Below are 19,429 nucleotides of genomic sequence, written 5' to 3' on the forward strand. Positions count from 1 at the left end.
TCTTAACGTGCATGCTTGTGTTTCATAATATTCATTTCCTTGTTAAAATCCGAAAATTGAACTTAATTGTCTGATCACATTCAGCTGTTCACAAGAAATTCAAAAGAGAGAAATTTGTTAATAGACATTTACCATCTGTTTACATTCATTTTAACATGAGGTAGAACAATTGAGTACAGTCAACTGCAACAATTGCTTTTCTGCTCAATTGGTCGACCCTCAATTTTAACCGTGCTCGCCTGTTTCTTGTTTGCAGCTGGCTGGTTACCCATTCTGCAAAAACCCTTGTGTCAGATACATAATAAAAAGTTATCTCTTGGAGGTGAAACACCACAAATGAGGATCAAATAAGAAAATATTAGTTTAAATTTTATAAAAAGTCTTGGAGAGAGAAATTCAGAGGTTCTGATATTCATTCCTTCCTCGTTACCATAATTGGTAAGGCCTCATCATGATCTCCAACTTTAGCAGACAAAGCAATTCATCATCACATTTTGTAAACAATTTGTTCATTAACCAGATTGATCAGATAAAAGCCTCAAGCATCTTCAATATGAAGCATATGAATTTAGATAATAAAGTCACCCTTAAATCTCTCTTAAAGAACCCATTAAAATTTACTTCTTTGAAGGGATTTGTACAAGATATAAACTATCGGGTATTTGCACAACGGAATAAAGTGGCTCCTAAAAATTTTGTTCATCACAAGAGAGAGTTAATTTGTAAAATATTATGTAATAGAATCAATTATTTTAAGTATATGTATACTTACAGAAAAAGATAACAACATATGCCATAAAAACCAATAATAAGTTGATTAGTTTGCCTTACTTTTTCTTAATCTCGCCAGTCATGGTTAAGAAAGCCTGCTCCACATTGATAGAATCTTTTGCACTAGTTTCCAGAAAAGGGATCCCAAGCTCGTCTGCAAATGCCTGCAATTTCGGCCGAAGGAAAGAGGAATCGGTTTAGAACCCCCTATGATTAAAATGTACTAAGTGAAGGATCAGTTTTAAATATCCCAAATTGTAACCCATTTTCAGCATTTCATTTGTCTTGTAGTCTCATTGAATTATTGAGTTTTCTTCGGTCATGTTCAGAATTTGCAGTATCTTTGGCATTTTATTTCAATCCGATAAACAGCACAGCAGAACCTTTTCATTTTATTACTAATAAAATATTCCTTTTCGTACAAGAAAGGAGATATTTGGAAGTCCAGTGATTATTGTCCAAACAAACAGAAAAACATTTGGGAAACATGGAATTTTCCAGCATCGATTTAAGAAAGAAAATATTGGAACCTTCAAAGCGTGTAGAATACTTACTGCTGTAACTATTGGTTCTGAACTACAACAACATTTCAGGACTAATGATGCAGAGAGGTAAAAAGTACAAAAGAAGATTTATATAGGATTAGAAAAACGGAACCTTTGCAGTTTGTGTATCGACAACTTTGTTCTCAACTAGATCGCATTTGTTCCCCACCAAAAGCTTGCATACACTATCATTTGCATATCTATCAATCTCATTAAGCCATTGCTTAACATTGTTGAAGCTTTCCATTTCAGTTACATCGTACACAATCTGTTGTAATTAAGTAAATGTGAGTTTGTTCTTATCATGAAAGGAAACAAAGCAAAACTGCATTGAGTGAGTGAAGATGGCAAAGAAAAACTATTACTACTAAGAAAGCAAAAAATGAACAATAATATATTGAGGTAGGTAAATGTGGCACAAAATTATTGAAAGCACAAATCTTATCAAATTCCCAACTGATTTAATGACATTGAGAATAACACAGAACATATCTTTGTAATTATGAACTTCTATTTTCATGTGTTGGGAAAAGAAAACATTAAAAATTGGGCAAACAATAAAAAATATTTACTATAAATTCCACATATGAATAAGCTCTAATGAAGCCAAAAAAAGAAGGGAGATAATAACAGGAACTAAATTTTGTCAAATAAAATTGATATATTGGCACCTATACTCATTATCAACATATGGTGAATCTTAAATTATGTAAAGAAACACGTACAAAATCGAAAACAACTATAACATGTTAAACTTTTACGAGGTCACCACCGATTCACAACAAAAACAAAGATAAAAATTGAAAGCACAAGGAGCAGATTCTCCATAAAGAAAGATGGCCTGTGAACTAGAAGCTTATATTGTAGTGAAGACAAATGAAGGACCAGTTTATGCCCATTAAGGAAAATAAATTGTTCATTTGCAACCAAAAGAATGCAACATGGCATCTTAGTTCCTGAATGAGGAACTGGAGATCAAACATCATAAATTGAAATCCTTCTTACAATTATCCCATGAGCTCCTCGATAGTAACTGCTAGTAATAGTCCGGAACCGCTCTTGGCCAGCAGTATCCCACTTGAAAGGCAAAAAGAAGCATCAAGTTAATTGTGGTGATTAAATAAACTTCTAAGGGAGCAACATGTAATTTGCAGTTAGAACTATAATTCATATAATTAGAAATCCAAAGTTAAATATTAACATTTCAGAATTCAGATAAGCAGGACACAAACATATTGCAAGTCCAGCCAAACGGCAGAAATGTTAAAGATGATCAGGCTCCGGATTTTGTGAATGGTAGGAAACATAAAGGAATCCGAATGCTTTATCTAATCACTCATTTCCTCTACTTATTATTATTATTATTATTTTTTTAATTTTTTTTATTTTTGATGATCGTAAGTGTCCAGGCCAACTTATGTGCACTTCGATTAATCCTACGGGACCCTAAAGTTTACAGTTGGGTACTTATCTCAATGGCCCTGAAGGGACTCGAGCTCTCATTTCCTCTACTAATAATTTTTTTTTTTTTTTTAAACTGATAGCACCCATATCATGCTATATTTGCACTTCACATCAAAACCAATAGAAAGGCCACAGCTTTGTGGCTGGGATGGGGTTGAGATAATCATGCTTCAACCAACTAATAGAAAACCATGAGAATTTATGTCATATAAGAAATTCTCCAAAGTTAAATATCCTCTTTCTTTGTGCAAAATAAAAACTACCATCCATCTTTCTAAGTTTGGGTGCTTCCAAAATTTGCTAATAAAACCACACATAAAGTAATCCCAGTTTCAAATGCATCTAAAATAAAATTAACGTCCAGAGATTATCAAGTCTAAACAAAAAGTAGAATGCTAATTTCAGATATCCAGAGAGTCCCAAAAATTGCATGCTCTTACAAGTTATAAGCAAAGTAGAACATACAGCTAACATAATATTCATATACATGTTTTTATAATGTTCAAAACTATAGAGTAGTCATTAAATCAAATAAACTCACAATTTGCAGCTTGATTGTCTTCCCATCTAGCTCCACAGTTCTAATTTTCTGCAGTAATTATGGATATTCACAAACCCCAATTAAAACAGAGCCAAAGACCTGAAAAAACCAAACTATTCTGTAATCTAAGCAACATGAATAAAGGGATTATGAGAGTAATACTCACAAAATCCACTCCAATGGTGCTAATATAGCTGTCAACATATGAATCATCCTGAAAGCATCAAAGAACAGCATCATGTCCACTATACAATTCACCCTAAAGAAATTTCAATAAAAACCCAGAACTGAATATGCTAACCAAAACTATTTCCAGAATCAAGTCACTAAAGAATATTGAAAAGAACCCAATATAAAACTGATCAATTAGAATGTTGAATTAATTAAGAAAACCACTATTCTCATCGAATTAGTTATAGAACTGAACTTAAGTACTATTGTCCTGATTCTTTACAACAATAAAAAAGTCCATCAAGAGATAATCACTTGTTTTCAAATTTTCAATACACACGCATAACCTATTTTTCAGAATAATCAAACAATGAATGACTAAGTTAAGAATGGAACTGGAGCGTACAGCGAATCTAAGAAGAAGACAAGATTTTCCAACAGAGGAGTCGCCGATCAACAAAAGCTTAAACAGATAATCGCTGCAAAAAATAAAGAATAAAAAATTTAAAAGAAAAAAAAATATGCAAGTGAGAAATCTAAAGGAAACATCTGGGTTTTCTCATACTATTCGTTACTCATTTTTCTTCGCTTTGATTTTCCCTTTCGTTTTATTGGGTTGAAATTTAAGGGTTCTAAGTTGAAGATGAATGAGCGGTTCGATTGTTTTGTGTAAATGATTATCTATTTCTTGTCAGTTGATCCAAGCGATTACCTTTTTCTTATTTTTAAATTGAAAAGACACTTTTGTAAAAGAAACTCATGGTGACAAAAAGTCATTTATTTACTTATACGTAAACGTGGCGGATTACACTTGCTGGTTTAATGCGGTAAGTGCGCGAATCAAACTTTAACTTTACATTAGGGCTGAAAAAAAAATAAGAATAAAAAATCGTGAAACCTCAAAACGAATCGAAACTGTTGAGTTGAAATCGTTGATTCGGGTTCATGTGGTTGGTTTTCCCTCACACCGAACAAAACCGTTTCGAAATGGTTTGGTTTAAATTTAGATTTTCAAAAACTGTACAAAACCGAACCAAAACTGAACCAAAACTATTTTTAACTTTTATAATTAAAACATTAATTTTATTAACTTAAAATTTTACAATTTTCAAAAAAAATAACAATTTATCAATACAAATTACAATCAGCCTATTAAAATAAAGAAAAATTTCATAAGTAAGAGATTAATTATGACACATTTCAAAAACAAGAAAACAAGTTTTAAATTTCAAAAATCAGATTTTTATTAAAAAAAATATTTATAATTTAATTAATTAAATATATTTAAGTCACATATTTATATAATTTGATCACAAATTAACGATTTAATTTGTCGCTTATTATTTTTTGTCACAAATCAGAAATTTTATGTCACAAATTATTTTACGGTCACAATTCAAAAATTTTATAAGTCACAGTTTGTTCATCGGTCACAAATCGAAAAATTTAGGAGTCACGATTTATTTATTGGTCACAAATCACATGTATTACAAGTCACAATTTATTACACAGTCATAAATTATTAAATTATTGATCACGGATTGACAATTTTTTAAGGCACACATTATTTTTCGATCACAATTTATCTTTTTCATTGGTTACATATTATTTATTGGTCACAAATTAAACAATTTAGTGGTTACGGTCAACCAAATAATTGACCATTACCAACACTTACGATTCACAGTCATAATTTTTAGGTCATGTATCCAATTGTGAGTCACAATTGAGAGTCAGGTCACAGTCACAATTTTCATCACCACCACGGTCGCCGCCATACACGAACACCACAGTTGGGAGTCACGGTCATGGTCCACAACCACCGCAACCGTCCCAAAATCATCGCCATGATCGTCGCTGCCACACGCCAACACCACACTCTTCCACAAATTGCTAACAGATCCACAACACCACACACCTCCACAGATTGCCACTATCGTCGCCACACAAACACCTCTACCAGATCGCCGCCACACAAACACCTCCACCAGATCGCCACCATATACCATTACTATCACCATTACCACCACCACCACAAACCACAGCAAAACAATATAAAATCGTCGCCTGTTTGCCACTGCACTAACCACTTGGGACCACCATCATCGCCAATGCCAACGCCGCCACCATCAACATCACGGCCAGCAACATTACCTCTTGTACCAAAAATCACAACCATTATCTAAATCGCACCACTATCACCACATTCACCAAAAAATCCCCAAATTCGATGCAGCCGCTGCCGCCACCACTTCATCTCTACCACTGCCTTGTGAACAATAACTACCACGCCTCCTCAAATTCATAACAGACAGTAGTTAAAAAGCGGCTTCTCGGCAGCACCTCTACGCACGGTGGCAATGGGTTGAACCGATAGAGATCTCGAGCAACGTCTCTCTAGCAGCGCTCAATGCTGCACATAAGTTGAGCCACTGGCGGCTTGTCCAGCGATGAAGGCGCTTCCAATGTCCATCGGAGCAACTCCATCGCCGGCTGCCAAAGTTTGAAAAGGAGAGATAATGAGAAAGGGGTGAGTAGGCAACTGTAGAGAGAGGGGGAAAATGAAAATAAATTAGGGTTGGATAATTTTGTATTATAATATTTAATTAAATATATTAATTAATTAAAAAATTTATGATTTGTGAAATACTAAACATGGCATCCTATTGGAATCTGCAATTTTCACTTAAAATAATCATAGAAAGTAAATTATATTTATTATTATTGGTATATGGTTTAATATGTTCACAACATATGTCCTCAACTGATATTTAAAGTAAACTAAAATTATTCCAAAATCATATAAAATGAAAAAACAAAACATATATTTTCAACAATCCAAATCATAATTCAACAAACCCACGTCAACAATTCACATCCAAAGTTTTAGAAGCCCTAATATAAACTCCAATTTCCCTAACATTTTATGTTTGTGTATCACTGTTGAACAAATCGCCAGTTGTCTTTGCCTGCTAGTCTGCTAATTTCTACATGAATAGCCTCTTTCTATCTTCTCTTTTGATAATTCTTAGTTTCTTATTCAAGTAATATTTTCATTGTTCTTTCTTTTATTTGTTTTTTTTAAACTTATGATACACTTGTTAGTTGTGGTTTGGATAAAAAAAATGACTGTTTGTGTGCTTAGATAATTAATGAATTTGTTTGTGGTTTGTAAAGAATAAACGATAGAGTGTATTGATTGTGTGAAAATGTTAAAATTTCATAACTAGTACTATTACCTTCTACTTTCATAAAGTAGTTGGAGAAAAAAATTTAGTCAATTCCCAATAAGCTAAAATTTTATCAATCTTTGTACATCTAAAAATATCATGTTCAATCTTTATTTAATATCTTACTAGTAAGACGAAATGAATTATGACCAAACTATAATAGCAGAATATAACTCCATCTTTACTAACTGTTATATGACAATATGAATGTCAAACAAGAAAATGTAAATAAAAATGAAGAAAAATGTATTTGTTCTATTAACATCTTTTAACAACCAGCTTTGAAAATAATTTATTCACGAATTTTATAATAAATATGAAAGTAATTTAACATTTAACATCATTAGTTCTCGTTTAAATTTATATATTAACTTATAATTGATAAGTGTGTTTTTACACACTTATTTAGTTCACAAACATGACGTAATTAAGAGCAAAATATTGGAATTGTGATTTAATTTCGATTAATTTGTGTATCATAGGACATACTGATGAACATGGTGAAATTCAGGAGAAAAGAGGCGAAAAGGGACTAAATTGGAGCAAAGTGAAAGTTTAGGGACCAAAGTGAAATTATTTGAAAGTTTATCCGATGGACACATTAAGCAATTGATCAAGCTAAGTACCAATTGGAGATCATAATGGAACATTGGAACAACTAGAAACACGAAAGGAGGTCGGGAAGTGGAGAAATAAAGTTTGAAGACCAACATAACATAATTTGAAAGTTTGTTCTACTACGGGGCGCATAGTAGAAACCCCTATGCGGTCGCGAACACCAAGGCAGGGAATTAATATGCAAAATTTCATAAACCTATGTGGTCGCATAGGTATATTCTGGGGTCAATTCTGCAGATTCCTATTCGCGATAAAATTTTTATGGAAACTTGATTTACGCGATATAAATACCCAAATCCATCATAAACAAAAGGAGAACGGATAGGGAGGCAAGAAACTACATCTTGGAGAGGATTTTGAGCGCAAGTAACGAAAAATTGTACGAGGATTTTCAAGATTTATCAAGTATTCATAATCCGGTGATATTCTTTCTTCAAAATCTGATGTATTCTTATATTTTATCTATGCTAAGCTAGATTTTTATGTACTGGGAGATCGATGTACCATGTGATTTGATCTTTAATTTTCTAGTTTTACAATTTGACATTAAAAACACGTTTTGATTGTTTTGAATGATTTATATGCAATTATTGTTCCCTCAATTAAGGGCCCGTGATTGTGTGAGTTTAAGTGGCTTATTCTTGCATTTGAGAGAATTGGAATAGGTTTGACACAATATAAATCATCGTAGGGTCCGATAGGGGATAGAAATATACTGCTATCCTACGTGAATCTTTAAGTGTTCACAAAATCGCATGCATTTTTATATATGTACTTGTCATAAAAATATAGGCCGGTGGTATGTAAAAATATGTTCGATACATCTCAAGAGAGAGTATTAGATAGATTTAGGAACATTGATTCGTCAACGATAGATTTAGGAACATTGATTCGTCAACAATTTAAGTGTGTTGTCGCATTGTGAAATTAGGGTTTAAAGTGATAATTGTATGAGAAATCGTGATCCTAGTGCTTTTAATTTTCCATTGAATACAACCAATTCGCATTCTAAACATATAATTTGCATTTTAATTCATTAAAATATCGCTTTGCATACTGAGTCATTCCAATAATCAAGTTTGCATAATTAGGATTTCCTTTAGGTCAAGAATTCAATTCGGATAATTCAGTTTCGGTTAAGATTACGATAAATAGAATTGAACTACTCAATCCCTGTGAGACAATATCCGGACTCAAATATCCACTTTATTACTTGTTAACGAACCGTACATTTGCGGTGGTTTAAATCGAAAGAAATATTTCGTGAACAAGTTTTTGGCGTTGTTGCCAAGGATTGAGTTTAGTTTAATTTTATTTCATTCTAGGCACTAATTCGAACTTTCAATTTTCATTTTTATTTATTCATTTAATTTCGTTTAGGTATTTTGCTTTATTTTTATTTTAGTTATTTATATTGATTGAATCTGAGTGCTACTATTGATTCTCTCGCAGAGTTGCATGTCTGCAACGACGGGAGGATAATTAATTCCAGCAGACCCAGAAATTGAGCGAACCTTTCACCGATTGCAACGAGAAAATAGAGAAGCACATCAACAACAACAAGAGCAAATGACTAACTTACAGAACAACCCCATTTTTCAAGTTAATGAAGGAGAGACGGTGGATGAAAGAAATGAAATTTTAGGAGATTTCTTGACTTTTCAAGTGATTCAAAGCCAGTCCAGTATAGTGTATCCACCGTTTAGACAACCAAACTTCCAGTTGAAGACCAATGTGATAGAGCTATTCTAGAATGGACATCAATTTTATGGCAGAGCTGAAGAAAATCCACATACACACATATCTAGGTTCTTGGATATGTGCGAACATTTCAGATATCAAGGAATTTCGGACAACGCTATTAGGCTAAGGCTATTTCCACATATGTTACGGGATAAAGCACTTGAGTGGTTAGATTCACTTCCTGTCGCAAGCATTACCACCTGGAATGAATTGGCTCATAAGTTTTGCACAAAATTCTTCTCACGGGTCAAGATAGCTAAGTTGAGACATGACATATCAATATTCAGTCAAGGAGAAATTGAATCATTTGACGACGCCTGGAACATATTCAAAAACATGCTTCGAAAATGCCTTCGACACAGGTTTGACAAAAAGACCCAAATCCGATTATTTTATACAGGATTACTTCCTTACCACAAAAGCATGGTGTACTCAGCATCATATGACTCAATCTCCACACGAACAGTTGATGGGACGATGGAATTATTCGAGAGAATGGCTACTACTTCAGCCATGTGGTCTTCTGAGAGAGTGATCCCAAAGAAAGGTCCGGTCCGGGTGTCTTCGAGATAAACACTTATTCAGCCATATCCACAAAGATCGACTCTTTGTGTCACAAAGTTGAAAGCGTGTCACAGTCAGCACAAGTTAAGAAGAGCAATTGTGAGGAATGTGGAGCTGAGCATAAAACATCAGAGTGCCCAATCATAATGTAAAGAATTGAGCAAGCAGACTATGCACAGTGTGGACAGAGCCAACAGAACAACTCATATGGGGAAACTTACAATTCCAGTTGGAAGAAGCATCCCAACTTTTCTTGGAGCAACCAGAATCAGAATAAGCCACGGAAACAGTTTCAACAACAAGAGAAGAGACCTCAATTAGAAGAGATGTTAGGAAAATTCATGGAGAAAGCCGAAGCTACCCTTCAGAACCAAAATGCAGCCATTAAAAATTTGAAAACTCAGATGGGGGCAGCTAGCCATGGCGTTGACTGGCAGAGCACCGGGTAATCTGTCGAGTAACACAAAAATTAACCCCAAGGAACAAGCTAAGGCCACTACAACTCGAAGTGGGGTGCAGCTACCCGAAATACATGTCAAGAGACCGAGTGTGAACGGAGAGACATCACCTCTTGCAGAGGAAGAAACTGTGGAACAGAATGAACAACCAAAAGAATCAACTCCAAAGAGAAGTTCAGATAATCCACGGGATAAAGCCACGGCTACAGTCAACCCACACGAGCCTCCAATTCCATTTTCCCAGCGGTTGAGGAAATATAAAATGGAGCAGCAGTACAAGAAATTCCTAAAAGTCTTCAAGAAGCTCCACATCAATATCCCGCTAGCCGATGCACTATCCCAGATGCCCAGCTATGCAAATTTTTTGAAGGACATTCTATCAAATAAACGCAAGCTAGAAGACCACGAGACAATAATACTTACAGAAGAATGTAGTGCCAGAATTCAGAAAAAGCTCCCGCCAAAATTAAAAGATCCAGGGAGTTTTACCGTTCCTTGTACTATTGGTGAAGTTTATTTTGATAAAGTCTTATGTGATCTTGGTGCAAGTATTAATTTAATGTCTCTATCTATTTTTAGGAAACTCGGCTTGGGAAAGGCAAAGGCGACTACTGTAAAACTGCAGTTGGCTGATGGGTCACTAGCCCATCCCAGAGGAATAATAGAAGATGTGCTTATCAAGGTTGAAAAATTCATATTCCCTGCAAATTTACTTATTTTGGACATGGAGGAAGACAATGACGTCCCGTTGATACTCAGTAGACCATTTTTGGCAATAGGGAGAGCCTTAATTGATGTTCAGAAGGGATAGTTAATTTTGAGACTGGGAGAGGAGCAAATATCATTCAACGTCTTTAAGGCCATGAAACTCCCTTCAGAATCAGATAGTTATTTCCAAGTCAATGTCATTGATAAGATGGTCCAGGAGACATTCATATTTAACAGCACATCCGATGCTTATGAGGCACATATTGCACATTCTCAATCAGTCCAGTCAGACTCTCTTGAGATTGAGACATGTGCAAGATTTTTGGAGACCAACCCACCATACACACGAAAGAGACACTTCGAGGAGCTAGGAATAGGTACCACCAATCATTACCTTCCGTTCAGCAGCCGCCAGTAGTGGAACTTAAGCAACTGCCGCCACATCTCAGATATGCTTATTTGGGGGAGTCATGTACACTCCCGGTGATTAATTCAAACACATTTAGTGAGGTGGAGGAAGAAAACTGCTTAGGGTACTCAGAGAAAATAAGGCAGCGATTGGGTGGACGATAGCTAACATTAAAGGGATCAGTTATTCACTGTGTATGCACAAAATTCTCATGGAGGATAATTGTAAGCCAAGTATAGAAGGGTCGAGAAGACTGAATCTAAACATGAAGGAAGTGGTCAGGGCAAAGGTATTGAAATTATTGGATGCCGGCATTATATACCCAATTTCAGATAGTGCATGGATCAGCCCAATTCAAGTTGTGCCGAAGAAAGGGGGAATCACAGTGATGCAAAACGAGAAAAGTGAGCTAATTCCTACCAGAACTGTAACATGATGGAGAGTTTGCATTGATTATCGCAAACTCAATGCAGCTACACGAAAAGGACCATTTTCCACTCTCGTTTATTGATCAGATGCTAGAAAGGTTGACAGGGCATTCACACTACTGTTTTCTTGATGGATACTCGGGCTACAACCAGATACCAGCTGTGCCAGAGGATCAGGAGAAGACCACGTTCACTTGTCCCTACGGCACTTTCGCCTACCGTAGGATGCAATTTGGTCTGTGTAACGCTACAGCTACATTTCAGAGATGCATGATGGCAATATTCTCGATATGATTGAAAGATTCATAGAGGTGTTCATGGACGACTTCTCAGTTTTTTGGATCGTCATTTGATGAATGCTTCGAGCATTTAAATCTGGTCTTACAGAGGCGCAGGGAGACTAACTTAGTTCTGAAGTGGAAAAAATGCCATTTTATGGTACATGAGGAATTGTACTTGGACATCGGGTCTCATCAAAATGAATTGAGGTGGACAAAGTGAAAATTCAGGTTATTGAAAAGCCACCGCCACCAACATCAGTTAAAGGGGTCCACAGTTTCTTAGGGCATGCGGGTTTTTACAGGAGATTCTTAAGGGATTTTTCGGAAATCACTAAGCCGCTGTGCAATCTACTGATGAAAGAAGTACCTTTTGAATTTAATGAGGAATGCCTGACAGCTTTCAACACTTTGAAAGAGAAACTCACGTCAACACCGATAATTGTAGCACCAGATTGGGAATTACCTTATGAACTAATGTGTGACACCAGTGATCACGCCGTGGGTGCAGTATTGGGATAGCGAAGAAACAAGATTTTCACGTTATCTACTATGCAAGCAGAACCCTAAATGATGCCCAGGTCAATTACGCTACCACTAAAAAGGAGCTTTTGGCCGTCGTATATGCATTCGACAAGTTTAGATCATATCTTGTGGGATCTAAGGTCATCATTTACACAGATCACGCTACACTGAAGTATCTGCTAAGAAAGAAAGATGCGAAGCTGAGATTTATCTGATGGATATTGTTGCTACAAGAATTTGACATTGAGATCAGAGACAAAAAGGGCAGTGAAAATGTGGTAGCAGATCACCTGTCCCGATTGGAGTTTGGGAAGACGGAAGAATTAGTAAATATCAATGAAATTTTCCCAGATGAACAGATGTTGAGCATAGAAGAAGCACCTTGGTACGTAGACATTGTTAATTACTTGGCCAAGTCCATTCCACCACGAGATTACTCAAACTACCAGAGAAAAAAGTTCTTTGCCAAACTAAAGTACTATTTTTGGGAAGATCCGATTCTCTACAGGCGAGGAGCCGATCAGATAGTAAGGAGGTGTATACCTAAAGAAGAAGTACCCGAGATCCTTGAGCATTGTCATTCATCTGCATATGCGGGGCACTTTGAGCTTCAAAGACTGCCGCTAAGATTTTACAGTCAGGGTTCTATTGGTCTACATTGTTTAGAGACACTTTTGAATTTGTGAAGAGGTGTGATAGTGTCAACGTACTGGAAATATCTCGAGAAGGAATAAAATGCCATTGAACAACATTTTGAAAGTGGAGATATTTAACGTCTGGGCATTGATTTCATGGGATCTTTTCCCCTGTCCTTCTCAAATCAATGTATCTTGGTAGCAGTAGACTATGTATCCAAATGGGTGGAAGCAGTTGCATTGTCAACAAATGACGCGAAGGCAGTAATTGGGTTCATGAAGAAGTACATTTTCACCCGATATAGCACATCGCGGGCTGTAATCAGTGACGCGAGAAAGCACTTTTGCAATCGCCAGTTTGAGCAATTGTTGAATAAATATGATGTCAAACATCGTGTAGCTACTCCATATTATCCACAAACCAGCGGGCAAATTGAAGTTTCTAATTGGCAATTGAAAAGAATACTTGAGGTTACAGTGAATTCATCTCGAAAGGACTGATCTAAAAAGTTAGACGACGCTTTGTGGGCTTATGGGACATCACTCAAGACATCAATAGCTATGCCTCCATACCTCCTAATTTTTGGGAAAGCGTGCCACCTGCCACTAGAGATAGAACACCGGGCATATTGGGCTACGAAATAGTTAAACATGGATTTGAAAGTAGCCTATGAAAAGAGATTGTTGTAACTGAATGAGTTAGATGAATTTCGGATGGAAGCATAAGAAAATGCAAGGCTCTACAAAGAACGAACCAAGAAGTGACATGACATGCATATTCAGAGGCGAGAGTTTGAAGTGGGGCAGAAAATGCTATCGTACAACTCTAGACTTAAGCTCTTCCCAGGAAAATTAAGGACAAGGTGGTCGGGTCCCTATACAGTCGCTAAGGTATTATCATACGGGGCTATAGAAGTCAGCCATAAAACTAAGGGTACTTTCACAATTAACGGGTAAAGGTTGAAACACTACTGCGACGGTGACTTCTCTAAGCAAAAGTCCACCGTTCAACTCGGGACACCGAAATGAAGCAGCTACGGGAAAGTCGAGCTAACGACTATAAACTAGCCCTGGGTAGGAGGCAACCCACAGTATCCTTTTTGTTTCTTTTAATTTTGGTATTAGCTTAGGAAATTTTGATTTTCACGTTTGATATTTTTTTAGGTTTAGGTCATCGATCATCCATGCATGTCAATCGAGTCTAAGAACTATCCACACAGGTCCCTATTTATCGAGCACGAGTTAGGAATGATTGATTTAGTGTTTAGGTGATTGGATGTGAACATCACGCATTTCGAGGCAGAAAAGTGTGTTTTTCAAAGTACTCGGGGATCAAGGGGTGACTTCAGTTTTAAAAAGTGATTTTGGAACTAAGTCAATGACCTACACATGCCCCATATGGTTTAATGTGTTTTGAAAAATTTTGGGGGACAATGAAAGGCCGGTTCAGAGTCACAAGTTGAAAACCAAGAATTTAAGGGAAAATTTGGTCAAGGTCAAATTCTGGGGAATCAATTGTGTTCTTAAAAAATTTTCACGTGCATTTAGTTTTAAAAAAAAAATAAAAATTGAGGGCCTGATTATGTCTATGCGGCCGCATAGACTCAATCAGGGAAAATAAGGGGCCATTTTTTTGTTCTATGCGACCGCATAGAAATATTCTATGCGGCAGCATAGAAGAGATAAGTTACGGGTTTTAACATGTAACTTGGTCTCTCAACTCTCATTCTTCCCCAAATTATACAAGAACCCTAGACCCAAAAATTCCTTCTATTTCATGTCCAAATTCAAGCCAAGTCACATTAGATTATCCTAATTACACACAACAATAATCAAGCACTTGGGAACAACCACAAAAACACAACACTAACAATATTCAAAGGTATGGATTTCATCCCCTTTCACGTCCTTATGCTCGGTGTGAGGTTATTTCCAATTTGTTTTTGTAAATTGAGGAGAATGGGCTTAGGTAGATGTTGGTTTACGAATTTGATTGTGTTTTGTGCTCTATGGATTAATTTCATTCATCAATTTCTTCAATTCCTATGAATTTTGGCTTGTGCACACCATGTGTTCGATAAAATGCCTAAGTTAAAATTTTATTGCATTCTTGTGAATTTAGCATGACATGTGATTGAAGATTGAATTAGATTATTTGTGATGAATTACCATAGAATTTGAATTGGAAAACATAAACACCCAACATCAACACGCAAGGCACATCATGACTCGGTCACGGTACCTTACGTCACACACTTTGCACCTTAAATTACCTCACCAAACGACCTCTGATTGCCCTGAAATTTGAATACATGGTGGAAAAATATGAAAGCTTTCATATGCCCGGAGGTTGCTCGGGAAAATTTTGACTTTTCTCAATGATGCCTATGCGTGAAAGTCCTTAGATAGTCATAGGTTCTATTATTCAATTTGCTTGTTTTTGGGCCAAATCTTGTTGGTACACTCTTATCTTGACACGATATCCCCATATTGGGACATATTTCATGCATTATCCCTACCAACTTCATACACATGCATTTTGAAGCAAGTTTGGGGAATTTGGACAATATATGCCTCGTTTTCCTTATTCCATGCCTTGGATGTCAACATGAAACCTAATAAATGTTACTTCACAACTTTGCAGGATGCCTCCAAAACGAACCTCGAATGGGAAAGAAAAAGTTGGCTCATCTTCCGAAATAACCCGTACTCGAGTTCTTGAAGGAGGGATACAAAGATTTCTGAATTATGGGACACCAGCCGCTATTGAAACATTGTGAGTTGATGGATAGTAATACCAGAGCGGGCAGTAAAATTAGAGGATTTTTCAGATTTTGAGTTGATCACTTTGGTGGATAACTGTGGGTAGGCAAAGGTAGTAGAGCAGCCACATCGGATCTATGAATCATTGGTGGGAGAATTCTACACAAATTTCAATGCAGAGATCGACATACCAGGGTCCGACCACTTGCATCAGACATGAGTTAGGGGACAATGGATTATGTTCTCACTAGAGGTTATTCATGACTACTATCAGCTCACGTGGGACAACATAACCCCCATCCTGGGCGATTTCAATTGGAATGAAGTGGCAGAGATCCTATTGAGGCGACAAACTGCATGGCCACTCCCCACCACTGCACAGCACCAGATTGAGCTGACACTGTCTATAGCCATCCTGTGGCTGTTTATGTGCCATAATATTGAGCCAACCTCGCATAGGACCACATTCATAGATCCTACACCCGGGTTCATCTATCACTTGGTGTGAGGAAATAAGATCGATCTCGCCACTCTCTGCTATAATAAGATCCATCATGTGGGTACTCTGGGAGACAGGCACAGTTCAACGATTTTTTCTAGCCTCATCTTCGGCATATGCATGGCTGCTGGCATCAATATCACACCAGGGGAGGCACCTGCTAAACCCAGCCCCCTATAAAGTGCAGTACACTGAAAGCTCAAGACAGAGTCAGGATAAAGCATAGGAAAAAGCAAGAGAATGAGCACCGCAAGCAACAGGAAGAAGCAGGGTTAGGTGCCTGCTAATCAAGAGATGCCACAAGCTCCACCACCACAGATTGAGGTGGATACACAGTTGTAGCGTCAGATATTCGCCATCACCACGGGAACCAACTGCGACATAAAGGGTCTCCAGCAGGCTAAGGGGGCTTTGATGACTGACATGCAGACAACCCGACGTGACATCCATATCGCCATGGATATGGCACGAGTCCCTCACCTAGATTTCGAGGCAGCCAAGAGGGAGATAGAAACTATGAACGATCGACTGAGTATGTATGTGGGCCGGTGGATGGCATCTAGATGCGAGTGAATGAGATTTGGGAACGTCTGGGTTGAATGGAGACACGTGCTGGCGGAATCCAAGATAAGATGGCACAGCAGTCAGCAATGATGAGAAAGATTTTAGCGCGCCTACCTCCACCTCCAGATGATGGTATAGTAGGAAAAATCTTCCCACCACCACCTCTATATTGATCAGGGGAGTATTGTCCACTACTTTTGATTTTTATGAAACTGTTATTCAATTATGTCTTTCAACTTTTGTTAATTATTCATTGAGGACAATGTATTAACTATGTTTGAGGGGGTGACATAATTTTGGACATCTTTACATCACTTTGCATAAATTCATCAATATTTCTGTTTCTTTTGTATATATGTTTCACTTTTTACATGTTGTGTGCTTGACGAGTGTTACAAAAAAAAAATTAAATTGTGCATTTTATCCAGTTTACTTTATTTCCTTTCATGATTGCTTGTGTGGGCTCGATAGCCTTGCCGACTATGATGTGATTATTGGACTGGTATAAATTACAAAACTATGGATATGGTGCTGAATAGATTAACCAATACTTGTGATGCAATACTTGACATTCTCTATGCACGACACTCATGCTTGATATGTTAGGTGAGTGACTGTGTTTTGAGCATAAAGTAGGAAATAAGTGATTACCTTCTATTGAATTACACCATAAATTATTGTAAGGCAGTTTGGAAATGGTTGAGCAAGCATGTGGGAGCATTGAGATAAAAGGGGACTCCGTGCATGAATTCTAGTGTGTAAATTGCCTAGACCAATGAGGTGAAGATTAGATGAAAGTTTTAAATTGGGGGTTGGTTTTGGAGACTAAATGTCTAGAAAAATAACAAAGGCCATAAAAATTTAATTTGTGTAAACATGATACTTCCTTCCAAGCCTTTATGACTCGAGCAAGTAAGCCTGTAAGGGTATCTTCAAACTTGGTGTCCTAAGGCTAACTGGTCTGGGAGTCACCGCCCAAAAACTCGCTATAGGGGTCATATAGAAAGCAAGAAGGGAAAAAAGTTAATAAAAAGTTATCTGATCAAGCCTTTATAACTCGAGTAAATAAGTCTGCAAGGGTTTAAAATATGGTGCCCTAAAATCAACTGGTCTCACTGATCAAAAGCTCCCTACAGGGATTATATAGAAAGCAAATGAGAAGGTGGTATAAAAAAAAAAATAATAAATAAATAAAAGAAAAAAAAAAAGAAAGGCATGTAAAAAGCCCTTGGACATTTGGTTGATAAAACTACACCTTCAATGCGAGGCAAGTAACTTAATTTAATTTTAAGGGTTGTAACAATCAAATTTGGGAAAGTCCTCACTTGTTAACACGTGAACTTATGACAGCAAGATCAATCCGAGCTAAGAGAGGGTAAGGGCTACAGTTACCCAACATCCTAGCTTTAAAACACAACCCCAGGATAATTGAGTGAAAATAATAAGTTCGGGGGATTGTGTATCTCTCGAGCGAAGTAAGGACATATTTGACCACTCTGGCACGGGACTCACGCCATCATAAACTTGATATGTTGGTATGATTTCACACACACGTCGGGTATGCATTTAACGGTAAAGGTTTGTTTCATTTTTTGCAGTGATCAAATTTTATTGAAGCCTAACACTTAGTCCAATCCTGAGATATGACAGGTTATTAAGCCATGTTTGTGTAGAGTTAAGTCACTATCTTGTTTGAGGACAAACAATAGTTTAAGTATGGGAGGTTTGATAAATGTGTTTTTATACACTTATTTAGTTCACAAACATGACGTATTTAAGAGCAAAACATTGGAATTGTAATTTAATTTCAGTTAATTTGTATATCATAGGACATACTGATAAACATGGTGAAATTCAGGAGAAAAGAGGTGAAAATGGACTAAATTGGAGCAAAGTGAAAGTTCAATGACCAAAGTGCAATTATTTGAAAGTTGATCCGATGGACACATCAAGCAATTGATCAAGCTAATTACCAATTGGAGATCATAATGGAACATTGGAACAACTAAAAACACAAAAAGATGTCAAGAAGTGGAGAAATAAAGTTTGAATACCAACAAAATAATATTCGAAAGTGTATTATGGACAAAAAAATGGGGCTCAAACAATAATATTGTCACAGATTTAAGGATTTGTTTATTAATACTATAGTTTTTTTTTATTACTACACAACATTTAATTTCATTGAAGGTTCTTAATCTTTACTTATTGTCATAGTTAAATTCTTAACTTTTGATCATATTCTTATCCTTAACCTTCCATTTGTTAGTATATCTTGTCCTTGATTAAGATTTCTGTCTCAAACTTTCAATAAAAATGTGTAATGACTTATTAGCCTATTATATTTCTAAATAAGTTAAAATATAACAAAGATAAAAGTGTTTATTTATCCCTTTTTTACAGTATGCTAGAAGAGTGTTTTGACAAAAACCATCGTCATGGACAATATATGCTAATTAAGGTGTTGTGGATGAGAACACGATAAAAATGATTTATGGACAAAGTTAGACAATAA

The 19,429-nt window shown here is 36.4% G+C and overlaps 2 protein-coding genes across 2 annotated transcripts; one reads left to right on the forward strand and one right to left on the reverse strand.

Moving 5' to 3' along the window:
- Positions 1–2: 2 nt before the first annotated feature.
- Positions 3–4,208, reverse strand: LOC111387630 (ras-related protein RABD1-like). Its single transcript, XM_023012201.1, has 8 exons — positions 4,058–4,208; positions 3,899–3,971; positions 3,488–3,535; positions 3,322–3,369; positions 2,322–2,393; positions 1,429–1,584; positions 832–935; positions 3–273 (listed from the first exon to the last, which is right to left on the reverse strand). The coding sequence occupies exons 1-8, from the start codon at positions 4,069–4,071 to the stop codon at positions 180–182; spliced, it is 609 nt and encodes a 202-aa protein (XP_022867969.1). The 5' UTR covers positions 4,072–4,208; the 3' UTR covers positions 3–179.
- A 5,859-nt stretch (positions 4,209–10,067) lies between these two features.
- Positions 10,068–10,916, forward strand: LOC111379117. The gene is made up of 2 exons (XM_023002454.1): positions 10,068–10,616; positions 10,704–10,916. The coding sequence occupies exons 1-2, from the start codon at positions 10,068–10,070 to the stop codon at positions 10,914–10,916; spliced, it is 762 nt and encodes a 253-aa protein (XP_022858222.1).
- Positions 10,917–19,429: the final 8,513 nt, after the last annotated feature.

Source organism: Olea europaea, chromosome 3 (genome assembly GCF_002742605.1).
Source record: "Olea europaea var. sylvestris chromosome 3, O_europaea_v1, whole genome shotgun sequence".
Classification (NCBI taxonomy): Eukaryota; Viridiplantae; Streptophyta; class Magnoliopsida; order Lamiales; family Oleaceae; genus Olea; species Olea europaea.